The sequence below is a fragment of the Juglans regia genome, chromosome 4 (genome assembly GCF_001411555.2).
Source record: "Juglans regia cultivar Chandler chromosome 4, Walnut 2.0, whole genome shotgun sequence".
NCBI classification, from domain to species: Eukaryota; Viridiplantae; Streptophyta; class Magnoliopsida; order Fagales; family Juglandaceae; genus Juglans; species Juglans regia.
Window position 1 is genome coordinate 25,527,236 of NC_049904.1, and position 20,742 is coordinate 25,547,977.

The following is a 20,742-nucleotide window of genomic DNA, read 5'->3' on the forward strand; positions in this document are numbered from 1 at the left end:
CAGTCTATGGTCAGAGAGATATTTAGTACTTGGAAATGTTGGGCAGAGTCAATTCAGCTACCTTCTTCTGACCCTCTCCAATTGACCTGAACAGGAAGATCCAGTCACAGTAACCAAACATTCCGTATGCAAAGAAGAAGAAGAGTTCAAATTAACAAGTCTATAGACAGGAGCAGCAGTGCAGTAAGATTATGTGACTTTGATAGTTGTCAGGAATCAAACATTTAATATACTAACATACATCTATGCCCACGTATGATCTGTACATGTGGCCCCTCAAATTTATCAATTAAACGATCAAAAGAGATGTACCATACCTCATAAAATTACATGCCAAAACCTACCCATCTAACACCACTACCACGGTCATTTGTTGAAATCATCACCCACTTTCTAACTAAAACTGCTTACCTTAATCGATGGAATGTCTACGGCTGTTTAGCATTTCGAGCGTGGCTGCTGGGCAACTATTTCTAAGTTTATTACTCTGTTTTCTACGCCATTGTAGTGGCATTAATCTTCTTTACCCATTGAGCCTGTAATCTAAACAGAAGGCAATGGATCCCGGACTCGGCAAAGTCATGAATGTCACTGCTAGCTATTTTGGCCAAACTGTTTATCCTACCTGTCTTGAGCCTTTTTTTCCTGCTCGATGCTTCCACCTCATCTGCATTTGATAAGAGCCAAATTTTTATAATGCATGCTAATATGGCTTTATCAAATTTATATACCAAAAGCAAAGGGTGGAGATATGTACAAGAGGCTCATTGTCCGAATCTTCAACATGATGAACACTAGAAGGATTTGCAGACGTTACTCGAGATTTCTCCTGCTTCATGGGACTACTTCTATTGGTTTCTTGACTTCCTTCTGAATCTGGTTTGTCCTCTTCATTAGCTCCCTCTTTGACGGCACTGCTTGATTCATCTGCTTCTTTATCTTCTGAATGAGATTTATACTCATCATCATTTTCACTATCTTGTGGGACACTCTTGACATCTTCAGCTCTTCTTCCTTCAAAATCAGGTTTTTCTTCTCCATCAGATTCATCTGGATGATGCAGGCTCTTCTCCATGTCTTCTAATTGTTTTGTTTTTGATGACTTCCCCTCCATCTCAGATTCCTCCTTGTCTGTTAGGTTCTCATCCAGTCTTTCAGCTTTCTCGCCTTCTGAATCACCTGGAAAAAAAATGCATTTAAAATACCACGAGTCTTTGGAAGTTTCATAAATCAGGGATGCAAAAACATAGAACTTGAATGAAACAAAAATCCGAAAGTGATGTGCCCGCTCTCACATTTATTTCAAGGCAAAACTTTATTTCAAGGCAAAACTCTGCACCAACATATAGTATTTACCCTAATAGCTAAAAGCTTAGTATTTATATACATCATCAGCTAAAATGAGTTGAGTTTGAAGCTAAATGCTTAGAATTGGATACTAGAAACAGAAGAGACAGATACTTCACCTGCGTTCATTTCATTAGCTTTAGACGTTGTGGCGGGTTCAGGATTTGATATATCAGAATCCCCTTTGTCCTCAGCTTCACCCAAGTCACTTTTTGATGCACCCTTTAGTACATGCTTCAAATTTCTTTTTGGAGTTCTTTTCCCTTTAACACTAGAAGAGAAAGATAGCTGAATTTAAATCCAAGATATGTAACCTTAATGTGAAGAAATGCACCTAAAATGCAAGGCTTCACTCACTTCTTAATTGATTCCTTACTCAAACGTGAGCCACCTGAATTTTTATTTTGCTTCCTAGGTGACCTGTAAAACAATGAAAAGAAATTATGAAAATAATTTAGCATACCGATGCTGGAACCATGCTGATGCTGGTAGAGACACATAATGAAACCAAACAGGGACACTTCTCCTTCCAAAATAAAAGTAAAAAAACTGATTTTACAATTGGAGAAAGAAGATACTCTACATTCTGCATCAGAAAGGCAACACTTACACTTCTTTTGAAAGAGGGCCATTCGATGAATTTAACTTCTGCTTATGCTACAAGAAAAAGGGAGAAATAAGTCATTGCTTTTCTGAAAACAAATAAAAGAATGTCCTCAGCTAGAGGAAAGAATGCTAAAGAATATGAACCTTTGAAGACTTGCGACCATTGTCAATGAGCTCCCAGCGCTCCTTTTCTATACGGAGAACTTCCACATCTCCATCATCGTACAAAACCTTCCATTCGACATTAAGGTGTGAAATTATGTAGAAATGTAGTGTGCAATAATTACATAACAAAACGTTTGCATCAACCAATCCCAGAATCTAACTGAGAATAAGAGCACGCCAAAGCTTACCACATGCTTCCGCTTTAGAGGATCATAAGACTTAACCGTGCCTTGATAGAACCTAGAAATTTTAACAATGAGACATTAGGATGGTATGTGTCTAAAATCAAAAGGAGAAGACTTTGGCCCTTGACAGGAATTGCAGAAAGGAGAAAAAACCGGAACAATTGAAAATTAGGCAATCTAAGGAAACACCAAATCATTGTTATGAATTGCTTTGGAATGACTTATTTACAAGAGTGGATTAGCTTGGGTAACGCTGAGAAGTATGGTTGATTTCCTAGCAAATTGGAGAGGCCTACATGGTAATCCACAGATAGCAGCAATATTAAGATGGTACCAATATGCCTAAGGTGGTGTCTTTGGAGGGAGAAGAACGCAAGAAGCTCTGAAGATCGTGGGCGGTCAATGGATGAGCTTAGAACGTTCGTTTTAACAGTATTCCATAGGTTTCATCATAATTTATTTTAATAACCTTGGCATTCATGACTTCCTTGTTTCACTAGATAATCATACATAGGTGATGCTCTTACATATATCCCATGTACTTGGGCTACGCCTATTATTATTTTCAGTAAAATCTTATCTACTGATCAGGAAAAAAAAAAGGTTCGGCCCCCAACTACCAACAACAGATGGACAAGTATCAGGTGATGATGTGTTTCTCTGTGTGAGTGAGGCAGAATAGGTATGGCCTCAGCCATTCTTTTGCTTTCATTGTTTTGTGGAATATAGATAAAAAGATGACTCACCGCTTATCCATAGGCCACCAAACTTTTATTCTGCAACCAATCAAGTCTTCGATATCTCGTCCACCAGCCTTCGATGTGCACTGTGGGGAAAATTTACATCAGATTAAATCATGGCATGTTATATGGTGATGTCCATTAGTTCTGTATACTGAGTAAACAGCTAAACCTTAAATATGAGAAGAAAATAGGGCCCAATGAACTCTAGATCAAATAACACCTCCTTCCTTTGTGGAGGGAGAGGCCATAGATCTGAGACCCACTGGTAGGAATGAAAAGCAGTACACATGTAAACATATATACATACACAAAATAAGTAAAATACACATGACATATCACTGGTGGGAAAGTGCAGAAAGATTGACCTTTGCAAATCCTGCAATGCTTTTCCTTTTCTGCTTCCTGCTAGACCCGATAGGAGACTTAACATTACTACTTATTTCAATTTGATCAGTCTCTGTCAGCACATCAGGCTTCTGCAATAGAGGTACGAAAAGAAGTGGATATCTTCACTATTAAAACCACCAGGAGAACATTAGGTGTATCAAACTCTTAAAGTAGATTAACCCAGTAGCAGAGCTCACCCCCATGTCACTGTCATTTGCTTCTCCCAATTCATTTGCCTCATCATTATGACCACGGTCAGAGAATTTTCCTTTATGTTTTGCATGGACGCTTTCGTTCTTTCGAAGGGAAGGTACCGACAAGTCTGAATCAGCACCCTCAATCATTTTCTTCTGGGTGGACATTTTTCCTTTTGAATCAGAGCTGATGTCTGGATCTGTTTCAATGGATTGAATTGAGTGAATAATTCTTGCTTTAATAGTGGCATCCTCAGAAGCTCTTAAAGGAGCTTTTGAAATACCTGCTGGTGTTCTGAAAGCAGTGTGAGCTGAGGATGACCTCGGGCGTTTCAGTACCATAACAGATGTTGCATCACTAGCTTTTCTTTTCTTACCTTTCTCCTGCTTCAGATCCATTTTTGTTTTCTTACTCGGGAAATATTCATGACCATTGCTTGATTCAAATTTATTAGACACACCCAAGTTACCTAAGTTTATTTCCCTCACCATTTCCAAGATATCAACATCATTTTCAGCAGTTTTTGCTTCAGCTGGTAAAGACTTGTTCTTTTTCACCTTTTTAGCCTTGGTCCCCTGAGATTTCAAGCGTTTTAGCATTTTTACCAGAGGCATTTCATTTCCATCTATTTCACCAGGTTTCAGTTCTTCATCCTGAGCTACTTCAGAAAACACCTGATGTGATAAAAACACTACTTTAGTAAAAGATGTAAGATGCACAAACTATCACCAAACATTACCATGCCACAGATTGGTAAAACGTACCTCTTCATCATTTTCTAACTTAAGTGACTCAAAGTGAGTCAACACGTTTTCATCAGCCAACCATGTTTGCCCATCACTGGCCTATTGAAAACAATAAATGATATTAATGGACATTCTCTGAAAATGAGAAACAGGGCGCAAGATATTTCCCATTTTAAAAAGAATTAATGCAAGTGACTCCAAGAATTTTAAGTACCAGATTTACTATAAATGAGGCTAATTTTACAAAAGAAGAGGATTGGTTTTATGCACATATCAGTAGGTAGCAACGCTTTTTTCCTTCAAAATCATCCTGAATATTTGATTTTACCTAAAGCAAGGATATATTCTTTTCTCCGACAAATACAACTCCATGCCCAGAAACTAAGAAAGGCTGCATCTACTTCCAAATTCAGTAATGTCATGCCACTACCAGCCACGCACACACATACCCACACAGATACACAAATCTGCCATCATAGCCTAATTGCAACACAAGAGCTTCACAGTACACTGTAAACATCCAAAATGGAGCACAGCATGAAAACTCCTAGCATCATCAAGTGTTATCAAGTTAAGAATTCAAGTAGTGCAGCAGTCATAAGTCAAAATTGATCCATAAAAACATCCCTTTTCAAGTAATTTAATGAACAATAAAGAATCATCGGTTGACAATCAACGAGGTGATATCAAGCCATGCATGGGTGCCACAATAAAATGTATTCGGTAACCATATATATGGCAAAGAATCAGCAAGTCTATCCTCATCCCAAATCCAGTACAAATTAGAAAAACAAGACACATGAATTCTTTGCAGAAGTTACCACAGAGTCATCTCCTTCATTCTTTTCAAGCAATTTGTACAGCATAGAGGGAAGGGAGACCAACACAGTCGACCGTTGTGAGTCATCCTCCTTTGTGGCTAGGCGCTTGGTGATTGACAACCCAAGGTCACAAATAGCATGTGAGTTCTGACAATTTCAAATGAAATTTGTTAAGCACGGAATTAGATTTCTCTGTATTCACTTTCTTTTTAAGTTTAGATTAATTAACTGAATGAAAGCCAAGAGATAAGAAAATTTTTATCTCCACCTTTGATTTTGCTGCATCAACTATATCCTCAGAGCACTTGATACTTTGAAAGATAGAACAAATAACAGAAATAATTTCCCTCTCTTTCTCCTTGCTGGTACCAGCTTCTGACTTGGCTTCTTCATCTCCACGCACCAGCATGGAAATAATCAAGTGCAATTGCCTGACGAATATAGAACACTAAAGGAATGAACATTCACATCAAATACCATAGTTCATACTGATTTTCATCGTAACAATCAGTCAAGTGTTACAAATATACCACACTAATACATATTGATAAAAATGGACAAATTAGTGATAAAAATGTGCATCAATGCTGCATAAGTGCAAGGCAAGAAGAATATATAATTTTTTGCTGAATGAAATTACTATACAGTGAATTGGCAAGAAGATATCGCCAACAATTTTATTATTTCGTGCCCAAATAAAGCACGTGTACAATTTACAGAGAACACTATGGGAAAGAACAAACCTACAAAAAAACCCATCTAATTCCATAACATAAAAATTAAGAAACGTGTTATGATGCCTTGCATTGAGTTTTATTCCTTCTGCTTCTCGATAATTCTAACACCCGTGAAATACAACATGAAACAATCTCTATAAATAAATACAATTAAATCAAAATCAAAATCAAAATGTGAAATAGCCAGCGAGGTTTAGTTCAAAATGGCGCTGCCGCCTCCAATAAGAACAGGGTGGAGGATGAGATTACGGGTTCAAGACCCAATGGATGCATATCAAAGGTGGAATAAAATAAAATGTACAGTAAGTATACCTGTATATAAGATCAAATGCTTTGACATCCTTGCATTCTTCAATATTAGGACATGAATGATGAGCAAGAGCATGAACAAAGTATGGGAGGATGAATTCAGGATATGCTGTCAAGGAATTTCCATCACATTGCATAGAGATTTGTCGAGCCTTTGTTTGGTGATACATTTGAATAATGTCAGCAAGATTGTGTCTCTCCTGCATAGCAAACAAAATGCAAAATTCAGCCAACTAGATCTCACAAATCTAGCCACTATGGCATCCATAGGATGCACTTGATGAGAACATAGAAACTACTACTAATCAATCAACTCTGGCATACATACCTCTTCAAACTCTAGTGGCTTGGATCCGATGATGTTAAATAAGAATGCACAAGCATATTTAGCATCCAAATACCGATCCTTTATATACTGATAGACCTTGCCCAGGAATTGTTTTTTAGCTTGAGGGAACCTAATCTACAAGATCAGTACCAGGAGAAATTAATCTATCACTCTCAGATCATTGTGAAAACTGACCACTTTTATTTCCATAATTATATAAACAAAATAGAAAATCAAGATTATACTAGGAGCAGCTTTGAAGTAAAGGAGCCCACCTCTGATGTCCACAAGGTCAAGTGAAAGATATCAACAGGTATCTTCTCATCCCAGTACTTGGACAAATGAAGAACCGCTTTTGCCGAAGCAAGCCTCAAATGGGCCTTATCAACTAAACTATAAGATGGAAAGACTTTTACATGAATTTCAAACTTCATAAAAAAACTAAACTTTTGAAGAAAATCACAGCAGAAAAACGTTTAAAGTGAATCAAAACAGAAAACTGTAGTGTAATTTAAAAATGCTCCACAAAGCTAACAATACCTTGATTCTATGTCTTTTGATATCTCTCCAAAAGAAAGTATGTTTCTTAGAATATCCAGAAGAACATCAATGCCAGGACGAAGATGGGCATCTTTAACAGGCAAAAAGCTCTTAACCATTGTCTTGATACCAAATATCTGCAGCAGGAAGAGAGAGAGAGAGAGAGGGTAAGCCAATTGTAAAGGTAATTATCCTGAAAATATCAGAACATTATAATTCTGGTCATTATCGAGCAATGAATTTCGATGCATCCAACTTTTATTATCTTGAATAAAAGAACTAAAATACAATTCTGCCCTAAACAGTTTACCTTCAATAAACAAAGTTCACTTTTGTCATCCCAAGATCCTTTTGCAACATCTTCTGCTTTCTGAAACAGTAAAGAATGCATACACAAATTTAAAGTGAGGCACATATAAATGAAACAAAATCTCTTCTAATAATAAAAATCAAATCAAATCAAAATGGTAATAATTGCACAAGACTAGTAGATCTTGGAAGACGTACATTACTGCACTTCAAAATTTTGTTTATTATAAAATCTTCAATTTCACTCTCTCTAGTTTCAAAAACTGGCATTGCAGTCTCTGCTATACACCCTAGAGACTGTAGAATAGCAGGCAAATGTCTCTTCTCCTCCAACATATCCACAAGTCTCTGAAAATTGAGGAAGAAAGATCAGCTCTAGCATATACCAGAACTACACATTGACATTGCTATGAGTCAAGGAAATCTAAAGGTGATGCATGTACAGCATAGGCCAGAAAGTGAAATAGGAAAATGAAACATAAAACGAACCTTGTATAGTACAGAAAGTGACTTGAGTCCATCATCCTTTGTTATGGCTGCCAGCGCATGTACAGCATACTTGGCCTGTCTCCGACTGCCTTCTATACATATTCTCTCCAATATAAGGTCAATGGAACTGCATGTAAACAACAGAGAGATAACAAACATAATACATGAAGAATTTGTTATAAGTTATAACGTCAAAGATTTCAAGAGTCGCACCTCGATGAACTTGCCAATTGTTCTCTTATGGTACCGCCAGCCTTAGCTAGAACATGCAAAACACCTTCTTTTATAATTTCATCATCATCTTTAAGAAGGTTCACCAATTCCCCTTCAACCCCACCAAGCAACAACGGACTAAAGCATGCAAGAATCTGAAATTGTTTACGGAAGAATTAACATTAACTCCTTCAAAAAAATTTTTTGGATAGAACACAAAAGGTAGGAACATCATGTTTGTACCCCTAGTATGTTCATACAAGATTGAGTATATCGCGTATTTCCAGCTGACTTTTGTGTGCCAGCCTCCAGAATTATTTCTTTCACATGCTCCTTGTTGAAAAGCATATAAGAACACTTAACAGAGAGAGTACTCAAAAAATCATAAAGTCGATGTTTCTCGCCAAGTATCCTCAGTAAATCATCCTGCAAGTAAATGAAAATCTAGTATGAAAGCCATTCCATACAGAACAGGATGCAGTTTCCGATGTTTTAAATAAAGATAGGTGAACATAAGCGAGGTTCATGAGATTGAAATTAGTCCATGACACAGGTCACAGAGAGTTCGAATTAAAAATTCTTAATTCCTTTCAAGTTTTGGCTGCATTTACACTAAACATTGGTTCGACTCATTAAAGAGTTTTCATTGCCATATTTTAGGTGGTATATCAAGTCCAATCAAAACCAAACAAAGGAGTTAAAAACAAGGCCCTCCAACTACCCCTGTCCACCCATTTCCTCCCAACCATGTGGCATGAACAAAACCAGTTCTAGAATACATGATATTATTCAGTAGCTTAATCCCTACCCGAAAAGTACAAGCTTGTTGAAAGCTAGTGTTTGGATCAACAAGATTTGTCAAAATCTTCCATATATTAGCATCTTTCAACTGATCAAGAATCTGATAATTCTCTTCAGCCTTTACAGGATCAGCAAATGAGCGAGACATAATTCGGAAGCAATAAAGGACTTTTTTTTGGACCTCAGGAGCATCAACACCCTGTATTTGGAGGACAATCAATCACTTCGATTTTGAGACTGCTCATAACGGATCAATATCTTCTAAATTTCAATGTTTGCAAACCTGATTCATTTGCCTAAGAGACAGATACCTCTGCATCTCTTGTTGTACCCTGCACCCCAAGAAAATCTCCCAAAATCAGTACACAATCCATCAAAAACAAAAGCTGAGATTTCGGGAAGTCTACCAAAAGTCGCATGGAGTTGCCTAATGTTAAAACAAAACATTTATAAAACATACCTCTGCTTCTGCTCCAGTATTTTCTCGAGGGACTTCACTTCCACTTTATCAAATCCCGAGAAGACTCTTACCCAATGTCGAACTCTATCTTTGATGGACATCTCAATTGGGAACAGAGACCCACACAGAATAGACTCAATTGTATCTGATCTGAACAATTGAAGTAATTAAGAACATGAACACTCACCAAAAAGAATCAAAATTTACATTATAAAAAAATCAAGAAGCAAATACTTTTGGCCCACCCTCTTAGCACCAAGTCATACAATGATAGCTATTACTTTTTTTTTATAAGAAGATATTTTATTGATATAAAGATAGTACAATGATAGCAATTACTACCGTTGCAATAAGTTAATATACATGTAGGGAGTACTCTGCACCATATTCAGTTCAGAAGAAGACACAAATCAAGTGGCCGGCATCCCAACACAACCAAAGAAAATTTCTTTTGCCATTTTCACTTCACTACTGAAATCATCCCAAGGAAAAAGTGTGATGATTGATCAAGACAAGAATTCAACTATAAGGGCAATAAGATTGACGTGTCAATTGAAGAATGACCAGACCATTGGGTGTAAGCACATCCGAAACGCATAAAGCCAGAAACCTTTCTGGAGTGACAGCCACAATAATTTCATAATGCAAGAACGGAAGGATCTCTTTGCAGGATTCTCGCTAGTCTAGTAAATTGACATTGCCATGCATTCTTATACTACTGATTTCTTATTGTTATACCATTTTTCAGAGAAGAAGATTAGGATAATTAGTACATACATAATTACAATGATACTTCATATTTTGCTCGCGCCAAAAGCTAAATCACCAAATGAACCTGTCACAGTCCACAACCGGATTACATGGGCCATGGGCCTTGGGCCAATTTACTTTCATTTACAACTTCCTTTACTTTAATGCTTCCTGTTATTTGGACTACAATAAAGTTAGTGGGCCTTGGGCCTTAGTTTTATTTTATTGTATGCCTTTAGTTGTGTTAGCCTGGGCCCATGTAGGGATCATTTTCTTTATGTAAGAGTCAAGGGCTCTAGGGTTCAGCTATCCAGAATCATTAATGAAAATCTTTTCTATTCTCTTTTCTCTTGGAGGCTAGGTCAACCTCGAATCTGACCATTTTCTTTACATTTTCTCTCATATTTTCTAGTTATCCAAACACTACACATCAGGTGTGTTACAAGTGGTATCCAGAGCCAGTCTTTCATTGGCATCGGCTTTACCAATGAGAATGGAAAACATCATCTCATCCTTACTAATTATCAAAGAGTTGATGGAAGATAATCTTCAACGCTTCGATGTTGTTCAACAACATCTGAAGGATTTGCGGGAGAGTCACAACAAAATGCACCAAGTATTTCAACAGTCCTTTGACGATTTTGCTAGCAACATTCAGGAAAGTTTCAACCAATTCGAAGATCAAATCTGTGAAATACAAGAGGAAGATGTAGTTGCTATGGAAGAAAAAGATGAAATCAAGCCCCCTCAGCTTTTTGTTCCCAAAAATCTCGAACCATTTCTACCATTCTCTGACCCTTCTCTAAGAATCTCGTGTTCTTCTCTTCATCTCAGAAAATATTTTTCCTCTTCTTCCTGCTTGTCGGTCGCCATTAGCAACAGAGACCCATTAATCAAAAGAGGCCTAACCATCATCTGGGAGTTCGATCCCGGTGGCGTCGATCACGGCCTTCAAGACTTCGACGGCTCTCTCTTTTCTTTCTCTTGCGACGACGAGAGGATGAACTCGCTCTCATTTCCATTCCATCCTGAGCGCACGGTGACGCATCAGATCTTTTCCACCATGGCATCGACGACGGCAATCTATTCCACCACTCAGCCCGTTGTCATGCTTCTGATGCTCCGAGATTCAATGGCATCGACGATGGCAATCTGTCGCCCATTTTCTCCACGCCAGCCGATATGCACCATTTCCCTCTCCTTGATCAGTCTCACAACTCAGAAAAAGAAATCCCTCTACTACCATATATCTAACCCATACGACATTTTGGCGGCAAAGAAGGCCCTGAACCAGTCATCACCACCTGGATTAGAAGATGAAAAGCTCGTACAGTGCAAAATTTCATGGTCGCATCTCTGGGGACATTTCAGCTTGTGCTATAATGGTCAAAAGCTAGTCACAGAAACTGACTTTACCAGAAATTACGGCATCAAGGATGGTGATCAGCTTAAAATTGTTCGGCATATTGCAATCGGCTACAACCTGCGAAAGAGGCGAGCAAAGAAACGGGTTGCATGGGAAGTGAGAGGTAAGAAGTCTTTCGCTCCTTTTGTGCTTGATATATTGCTGCTGAGAGGTATTGTAAGCTATGGTGGAGGGGAAAGATTCATGGGTTTGCAAGTTTTAGGAGATAAGAAAATTGCCCATCAACTGCTTGTTGTTTTGCCAACCGTACCCATCAATATGGAAGAAGCTGGAAGTGTTTTGCACAGTCTTAGGCGCTGCAGTGAACAACCTAAGAACGATGGAGATGGTTTTGTAGTACTTGAATTCGGTTTGGAGGCAGAGCATCTGAAAGTGCTAAAGAGTGCACAACATTATACTGAGGCAGCGATGGATGAGGTAACCATCCTGAAACAGATAGCTGAGGGCGACTCGGATGATAAAAAATGTGTAGTGAAGCTTTTGGATAATTTCAAGCATTCGGGTCCTAATGGGCAGCATGTTTGTATGGTTTTTGAGTACTTGGGTGATAATCTTTTTACTCTTAGCAAGTATACTAATTATCGGGGTATGCCCATTCATAGGGTGAAGGATATCTGTTTTCATATTTTAGTGGGGTTGGATTACCTGCACAAACAACTTTCTATCATATACACTGATTTGAAACCAAAAAACATATTGCTAATGGCAATGATAGACCCTGCTAAGGATCCGAGGAAGTCTGTTGCTCCTCTAATTCTTCCGAATAGCAAGGATAAGGCCGCAGTGGAGTATGGCAGAGAAGATGAAGATGAGGTGTATATTCGACCACTCTTCAAGGTCAAAACAAAGGTTGTTGAGAAAAACCTCAATCTTGTTTGGAATCAGACATTTCAGTTGAGTGCCGAAGATAAGGAGAAACATATTCCAAGCTTCAAGAAGCAGCAGCAAGATGCATCACGTCGAGAAGCAGCTGCTACAAAGAGAATGCAAGAGCTCATGCGCCAATTTGGCACAATATTGCGCCAGATTATGCAACACAAGTGGGCATGGCCTTTTATGGAACCTGTAGATGTAGAAGGTCTTAAGCTGCATGACTACTATGAGGTAATTAACAAGCCCATGGATTTCAATACAATTAAAAATCAAATGGAGGCCAAGGATGGTACCGGATATAAGAATGTTCGGGAAATATGGGCTGATGTGAGGTTGGTTTTCAAAAATGCCATGAAATATAATGATGAGAGAAGTGATGTTCATGTTATGGCCAAAACTTTGCTGAAAAATTTTGAGAAGTGGCTGCAACTCCTTCCTAAAGTTACTGAAGAGGAAAAAAGACGAGAAGAGGAGGAAGCAGAGGCACAGTTTAATATGCAGCTTGCTCAAGAGGCTGCTCATGCCAAAATGGCGAGAGATTTGAGTAATGAGCTGTATGAGCTTGATAAGCATTTAGAAGATCTCCAGAAAGTGGTTGTTCAAAAGTGCAAAAAAATTACTACCGAAGAGAAGAGGCTCCTAGAGGAAAGAAAGAAACTGAGACAAGCGTGGTGGGACCCAGGTGGTGGGACAAGTGTGGGCAAGGATACCGCACCTTGTGGACAAGGTGCTTCTATGGGGGATGGGTTGTCACAGTCCACAACCGGATTACATGGGCCATGGGCCTTGGGCCAATTTACTTTCATTTACAACTTCCTTTACTTTAATGCTTCCTGTTATTTGGACTACAATAAAGTTAGTGGGCCTTGGGCCTTAGTTTTATTTTATTGTATGCCTTTAGTTGTGTTAGCCTGGGCCCATGTAGGGATCATTTTCTTTATGTAAGAGTCAAGGGCTCTAGGGTTCAGCTATCCAGAATCATTAATGAAAATCTTTTCTATTCTCTTTTCTCTTGGAGGCTAGGTCAACCTCGAATCTGACCATTTTCTTTACATTTTCTCTCATATTTTCTAGTTATCCAAACACTACACATCAGGTGTGTTACAAAACCCTAGGAGGGAAAATGACAAAACCTAGTGCTGACATTAAATTAAACCAGATTGACATATATGTGACAACTTTCATACCAGGATTAACTTATGGGTCAACCTTGATCTAGTTGCTTTATGTAATACCTCTATACGTGATGAATGAATTACTAAAGTAAGTTTTTTTTACAAGTAAAAGCAATTATATTATAAGCGCAACCCCAAGTATGCAAGACCTTAATAAATAATCAAAGCACATATACCTTTATCGACTCAACTTTTCTGTTGGTGGCTCAAATCATAAACATCTAGTGAAGTTCATAAAAGATCAAATCTTACAACCCATCATCTTTTGATTTGTTATGAGAATAGGAGGATGCTGCCACTCAATACTTTATTCATATTATTTGTATAAATGCAAACCAAAATGGCTTTTCCTTGCATGACGTTAAATATCAAGAAAAAGCTGAAGCCAACCAAAAACATCTTGTGCAGCATGCAAAATTAAATTTACCTAAAATCTTTGTCATAAAAACACCTTAAAATCTTGCCAGGTATCCAATCAAAATTATCAGGATTGATTGAGCCATCGGAACACTTCATGCAATAAACCTTGAATATTTCAGCCAACCTCTCCATGGTATACTTTTTAACAAGCAGCTGGAAATTCAGAGCAAAAGAAAATATTGGAATAAAAATTGGCAGATAGGCTTTTCTTTTTTTCTTTTTTGCTGGAGACTTTAAACAAGAAAAGAAGAACAAATTAAAAAAGAGAGAGAAGGGAAAGCATATGTACAGATTTGTCCCGAAGGCGCTCGGCTACAAGTTTCACAGTTTCAAGTGGAATAGCATTTAGAGCGTGGCATGCCACATCACAGATTACAGCAACAACTTGTTTACGAACATTTTCATCAAAGTCCAACAACCGGTCACAAAGTGCAGCTATAAAATGTTGACCAAAATCAAAGTCAGTAGATGTCACACAAATGTTTTTTCTCTGATAAGTACATGTTAGAAGAACGTAAATCTGTAAATCAATCAAATTCACTTACAAATAATTTGTGGAACTTCAGCCCTTAATGGATCAGACAGCAGACAGCTCTTGACATGTTCGAGGACACACATTCGAACCTCAACAACTCTGTCAGCCAACCTCTTCAAAAACTCTGAAAAGATTGGCTGAAAGCCTTCAGAGATAGCAACTCCTGGCAGAGAAAAGAGGTCTCCAACTAAACTCACTGCTTTTATACGAGTATCTAGCTGATCAGTCTGCAGATGTTGAAATTGGAACAGAGAAGCATTTTTTCCTCATTAAATAACAACATTAAGTTTCTTACTAGTAACTCAATTTTATCACAGATGCTAAGCAATGCATCCAAGGTACATGGGGGTAACAGTAAACAGGCTTGTAAAAAATAATGGATGCACAGAACCGTAAGCTGCTGAATCAGTAATTACCAGTAGCTCTCCTGTAAGGTAAGGGACAACTCCTAATAAGATCTGTGGAGCACAGCGATATATATCATAAATAACTTCGTGGTGGTCAATGTGACTGTTCACCGACCGGTTATCTCCCGAAATTGATGATATAAGGAATTGCTTTATGCCAGCTTCAAGTTTTACAGCACAGCTCTCTATGACATTCATTGCAAGCCTCCTCGCAGCCATAAAAACATCCTGGAATTTGAGTTCCATTAACATCAATTCCCTTGTGAAGTAGCATTGTAAGAATACTCAACACTATTGCAGCAAAATATGTTACATATAATAAGAGGACAATTTAAGCAATTGCATATACCGGCATATAGAAAAGGTACTTACACTTTTGTTACGACCCAATACAGTCAATATAACAAATAAAAGACCCTCCCCGACATCCTCACTCTCTTCTAAGAGAACAACCATGATTGTTTGCATTGATGACAGAACACTTTCTGGATGATCATCCCTGCATATGTAACAATTTTAGTACAGCAGCTATTATATTTGCAGGAGATATCCCACCTTCAGTGTAAAAAAAAGTTAAAAAAATATAATAAAACTAGGGAAAAGCTAACAGCCAGTGCACATCTACCAATAAACTCTCATTGCAAAACATCCTAGCTCACTATTGCAGAAAACCTTTAACGATAAGAGGGATTCTAATTCAATTTAAGAGTCATATTCCAACAAATTACTGAAAAATGAATCATTTAAGCCAATGAACATTCTGTGTTGTAGCCCAGCACCCAGTAAAAAGTGTGTCTCGCTTTTCTAGTATTAGAATGTAACTAGGTGTTTCTTTTGTATACTTCCTGTGTACTTGGGCTTCGCCTATTACATTGTGTTTAATAAAAATTTTTAACTTAGCAAAAAAAAAGAAGTGTGTCCTCCAATTCGAAGCAAACAACTCCTTTACTATATTAATACATGCTCAATGTCCCAAGTCAAAAAATTAAAAATAAAATAAGATGATGGAAAAGCTAACAGCAAGTGCACATCTACCCACAAATTCTCATTGCAAAACGTCTGAACCCACTATTTCAGAAAAGCTTAAACCATAAGAGATTACAATTGAATTTAAGATATTCATAGTCCAACAAATTATGGAAAAAGGTGAAAATTCTGTGTTTTAGCATAGCAATCAGTAAAAAATGATGGCATGTCTTTTCATGACTTCCTTGTATCACTAAACTAGCATGCATAAGTGACACTCTTGTATATGTCCTGTATACTCGGGCCTTTGTCTATTTTATATCAATAAAATTTGTTTATCGATAAAAAAGATCAGTAAAAAATGTGTCATTCAATTAAAAGCAAACAATTCCTTTGCTATATTAATACATCCATTTATGCGACGCCATAAATGCCTATGGCCACCAAATAATTCAAAAAGGAATCAGCATCTTTCTAAAGAAGCACATTCATTGAAAATGATTTGAAATTATTAAAAATTGATAACGGCAAACCTGGCAACGGCAAAAAATGTACTGAACATCTCATTCACCAAATCATCGCATTCGAGATCCAACATTACAACACATGACCTATATTTTGCCATAGTCTCCAAGATAACCACTCTCCTACCGAATGATGGACCACCGGTATCACTTAACCCACTAAAAGTGCCTACAATCAAGCGAAATATATCCTGCAAATAGATACCAATTAGATGGGAGTACAATTTAAATAGAGGTACAATGGAAATGCATGACCAACATCGTAAACCACTTGCCAATTACAAAAAAGAAAAAAAAAATTACCTTTAGAACATCATCATTGTAAGGGGCTTCAGGTGCAGTAATGCGGGTTATCTCACAAATACATGTTGCAACTAAAAGCTTGACATCCCTATCTTGATGCTTCAGCAATTCTGGCTTTACAATTGCATTAAGAAAAGGCTGCATCGACTCCAAGACTGAAGCCGATGGTGATTGATCCAACTCAGAGAGACATGTTGCAGCTTGCTGCAAGTTGACAGGAAAAAAATGCAATGATATTTATTAACCAAATGAGAAACCTAACTCATATGTATAATTTCACACATTTTAGCATCCAACAACGTGAATTAAATATTGTGCACATCTAACAAGACTGAATTGAATATTTTGGATAATTATGTTCAATGCCAATGATAAAATACGAGCTCGGCTTACTTCCAATGAGAAAATCAAAGGATGTATCTTGTTAAAAAGGAAACAGACAATATCTACTTATTTATTCACCACGATTGATCTCGTTCCTTCATTTCATTAAGAGGATATATCTAAATCACTGGTTGTCTGCCAAACTCAACAGAATACATATTTAGGAAGTGTGTCAATGCTAAGAGTTCAACATAACATATTTATCAGTGACCTAGAGAATAATATAGGACAGATAATAACAATTAAGTGGTTTTAACAGGCACAAATCAGACATATGTGGTTTGTATGCAACATGTAGGTTTGTAGGTCAGTTTAAAAAGCCCAATCAACAGCACTTCAGAACGGTATTTTAGTTGATCGAAACATTCAGCTGTTCAAGTTACAAAATGAGAAGTTTATTTCACATAACAATAAAAGTAAGTGAAATCTTAGGTACATTGACATCTTGTAACCATCTGATTGCCATCCATGGATAAAGACATGACATAATTCTGATTATTCTGTATACTTCCAACCAGGAGGAAACTTGCAAATATGATCATTTGACGTCATCACCTATATCCTATCACAGTTTCCATCTATTTTTTCTTAGCTATCACATCATGTCTTTCAATATTATGACCTCAATGGTGCTGGCAACTTGTAGCATTTTCTTTCATCATAGCACTGTGTAGTAAGTATCTTTTAACAGTCATTGGAACTGTAAAACAATCAATTCTTCAATCAGAAAAGATATGCTCTAGAACAAAGGTCATCTGTATTTTTAATCCAACAGCTAAATTTGAATGAACACAACATTATTTGATGTTGGCAGAAACCATAGAATGAAGAACCAACAAACTGTCATGACCAAACATTTTGTCATTACACAATGATCTAGGAGCTCCTAAAGTTTTGGTCTGATGGGATCAGTATGACACATCAAGGCACAGATGCAACTCTCAAATAATAAAAAAAAACAGACCAATAAAAACACTCTGTCTCAGGTATCCTCAAACCAGATCTTTTATTTACAGCCTCTTCATGGTGTCAGACTGGAAATTGCTCAATAAATAGATTTTCATGTCAAGATCATCCTATGTGCATGAACTCATTGAGCTTACAGGTTACAGCAGTAAGATCTTGATAAAGTGTACAGATCAAAGCTGACTATTATGCCCTCCCAGATGAACACTGGGTAGCTCAATCAATCCATAAGAACAACTAGAAGTATAACTCAAAGCTAAACCATCAGGGTGTGTCACTGATCTTTTTCCAAATTAACTCAAACAAGAAAGCTCTTTACCCATCACTAACAGGGGTAGCCAGACTCCATAACAGTCAGCTCAAAGAATCTTATTTGGACCAGATACGATCAAAATCCCATCAAAATTATGACTTTCTAGCTCAACAAAATCAAATTTTCTAGGGAGTTTGACCCGGAGACAGCAAAAAGAGCTTCACTCAGACCGATCCTAACTAGAACTGGCTGGCTACTTTGAATTGAGTAATTCTGTCCTCATAAACCTAAAATAGAATATTCGAAGTCTCAATTTATTTAGTTTACATTGGCTTGCTACACGAAACAAACCAGAGCAAAAACAAAAAGTTTTGCACCGTAAATATCAATCATTTAATTTATCAAAGGGATTCAAAACACTGTGCAAATTAACCCTATTCAGTCGATTTCTCCCCAAAATTCCATCAAATATATTAATATCGACATTAGGAGGTGTAAATGCAAGTAAGCATTCCATTTAACCTAATTAAAAGAAAGAAAATTAAACATGAATTTTAAAGCTTTTGCACTATTTAGCTCAAATGGCATATAAGTCTGGCTGAATTTATTATACCATAAAACTCAGCTAATAGCTTACTAACTACGTTCCAAAGAAAATAATACAAAAATAATTTTACGAGAGAGTCAAATGTGTGTGCTTTCTTTAGCACTGTTTTGGTTAGGCTTCTCGGAAACCAGACATGGGAAATAACCAACGGAGAAAGGGAACAGGAAGAACCAACGTATGACAGAAATTAGATGAAAATGCATACCTTCAGGAGCCTGACGAGAGCGTCTTTGGTGGAGGGAGGGGTCTCGAGCTTGGATCCGACCTCCTTGAGCTGCTGCTGAAGCTTCTGAGCCATTTGTTCCAGTTTTAGCAAAGGGTGTCGTCCGAGGGTTTTACGAGCTCTTTGCTCATGGCCAGGAAATACTCTCCCTCTCTCTGTCTCTCTCTCTCTGTGTTCGGGGTTGGAACTTGGGGGGCTTTCGAGTTTCGAACGAGCGTCCGGAATGAACTCCAAATGTGAGCGAAATTTTCGCGAGATTCTGACTTCATAATAAGATGCTCATGTGGATATATGCATCCGATATTTCGGTTTACATCTTCTTTTTTCTTTTTCTTTTTTTTCCCCTGAACAGAAAAATCAAAATTAATCTTTACTAATTTTCAAAAAGAAGATATAATCACACTAAACTATAAAATAAAAGAAAAAATAAAGAGTAATGCTACGTATTATCATAAAGTACGTAAATACCGTATTTTAAAAAATAATAAGATCTATTATTAAAAAATTAATTTTTTCATATAGGTAATATATTTAGTATATTTACTTATTTTTTCAAAAGAATTACATGATATTTATACACTTCATAACTATAAATATCATTTTTTTAAAATAAATTCAATCCTTTTATTTTATTTCTTTATTTTTAATCATTGGTAGTGGGTATTACAATTTTTTAATAATTTAATAGCAGAATAATTTATTATTAATACGAGAGAATGATTATAAATTATTCAATAATTTGATGAAGTTATATCTGTTGCTTTTATAATATAATAAATAACTATTTTTTGTTTAATTGTGAATTACATTTAATTTATATAATATGGAAAAATATATGGACGTGTCACGTCAGAAAGTAATAATATCTCATTTGGATATTAAGATGAAATTAATTAAAAAATTTATGAATAACAATGAAATAATTTATGAATAATAGTAAAATGATTTGAATTAAAATATTTTATGAAGTTTTGAAAAATGATAGAGAAAAAATTGAATAAAATATTATAAAATTATAATTTTTTTATTTTTATTTTTAATAAAGTTGAGTTATTTTTTATGTTTTATTTGAAAGTTTGGAGAGCTTTTAATGATTAGATGAAAATGTTAAAACAAAATTATGTTGAAATGCATGAAGTATGTTGAGATGAGTTTAATTTTTTTATGAAAAGTTGAAAAAGCAGTGGATCTCATCAATGATTGGTTTGAAATGAATTAAACTCATCTATTTATGAAAAGATGACTGAAATACCTCACTAATCAAGCACAACTTAAAAGTATTTGTGTCTAAGTGATGTTGAATGTTGAGTTATATCTCAACTCAACATCCAAACCAACCAATTCTACCCATTCATTTACTTACTAGAACACATTTAGTTATTTTTCACTATATATGAGCCAAACTCTTGTCAAGATATGCTACTTTAATGAACAAAACTAAGCTTAACATTCTCATCTTTATCACAAAACAAATACAATATGTGAGGATAATTGTTTGTGTCACTTTGAGAATTGAAAAATTCGAATTATTTTTTGTGTTTTGTTTGGA

General features: G+C 36.5%; 2 protein-coding genes across 6 annotated transcripts; one reads left to right on the forward strand and one right to left on the reverse strand.

Moving 5' to 3' along the window:
- Nucleotides 1-145: 145 nt before the first annotated feature.
- On the reverse strand, nucleotides 146-19,433 carry LOC109003616 (sister chromatid cohesion protein PDS5 homolog B). Of its 5 annotated transcripts, none has more exons than XM_018981836.2 (35): nucleotides 19,176-19,433; nucleotides 16,761-16,964; nucleotides 16,467-16,648; nucleotides 15,340-15,466; nucleotides 14,977-15,195; nucleotides 14,571-14,787; nucleotides 14,315-14,460; nucleotides 14,033-14,178; nucleotides 9,382-9,531; nucleotides 9,205-9,253; nucleotides 8,929-9,120; nucleotides 8,364-8,546; nucleotides 8,121-8,275; nucleotides 7,908-8,034; nucleotides 7,617-7,766; nucleotides 7,420-7,479; nucleotides 7,110-7,246; nucleotides 6,845-6,962; nucleotides 6,570-6,704; nucleotides 6,245-6,441; nucleotides 5,464-5,626; nucleotides 5,196-5,342; nucleotides 4,393-4,473; nucleotides 4,117-4,302; nucleotides 3,912-4,011; nucleotides 3,631-3,827; nucleotides 3,412-3,522; nucleotides 3,050-3,129; nucleotides 2,307-2,358; nucleotides 2,098-2,184; nucleotides 1,958-2,004; nucleotides 1,705-1,767; nucleotides 1,467-1,618; nucleotides 758-1,179; nucleotides 146-667 (listed from the first exon to the last, which is right to left on the reverse strand). In XM_018981836.2, the coding sequence occupies exons 1-35, from the start codon at nucleotides 19,266-19,268 to the stop codon at nucleotides 617-619; spliced, it is 4,926 nt and encodes a 1,641-aa protein (XP_018837381.1). In that variant the 5' UTR covers nucleotides 19,269-19,433; the 3' UTR covers nucleotides 146-616. The 5 variants fall into 5 exon arrangements, with proteins under 5 accessions (XP_018837381.1, XP_018837380.1, XP_018837379.1 ...); XM_018981835.2 differs by having other exon boundaries at nucleotides 3,912-4,014; XM_018981834.2 differs by having other exon boundaries at nucleotides 3,912-4,302.
- LOC118348323 (transcription factor GTE6-like) lies at nucleotides 12,404-13,385 on the forward strand. Its single transcript, XM_035689855.1, has one exon. It carries the CDS (start codon nucleotides 12,542-12,544, stop codon nucleotides 13,373-13,375), a length of 834 nt encoding a protein of 277 aa, XP_035545748.1. The 5' UTR covers nucleotides 12,404-12,541; the 3' UTR covers nucleotides 13,376-13,385.
- Nucleotides 19,434-20,742: the final 1,309 nt, after the last annotated feature.

What these genes read in the sequence shown, in the direction of transcription:
- LOC118348323 (XM_035689855.1), top strand. Translation starts at nt 12,542, where the DNA reads ATGCAAGAGCTCATGCGCCAATTTGGCACAATATTGCGCCAGATTATG.
- LOC109003616 (XM_018981833.2), bottom strand. Translation starts at nt 19,268, where the DNA reads ATGGCTCAGAAGCTTCAGCAGCAGCTCAAGGAGGTCGGATCCAAGCTC. An exon ending in ACCTTACAGGAGAGCTACTG is followed by an intron (nt 14,788 to 14,976) that starts GTAATTACTGAT and finishes CAACATCTGCAG; the next exon opens with ACTGATCAGCTAGATACTCG. An exon ending in TGACCTTGTGGACATCAGAG is followed by an intron (nt 6,705 to 6,844) that starts GTGGGCTCCTTT and finishes CTGATCTTGTAG; the next exon opens with ATTAGGTTCCCTCAAGCTAA.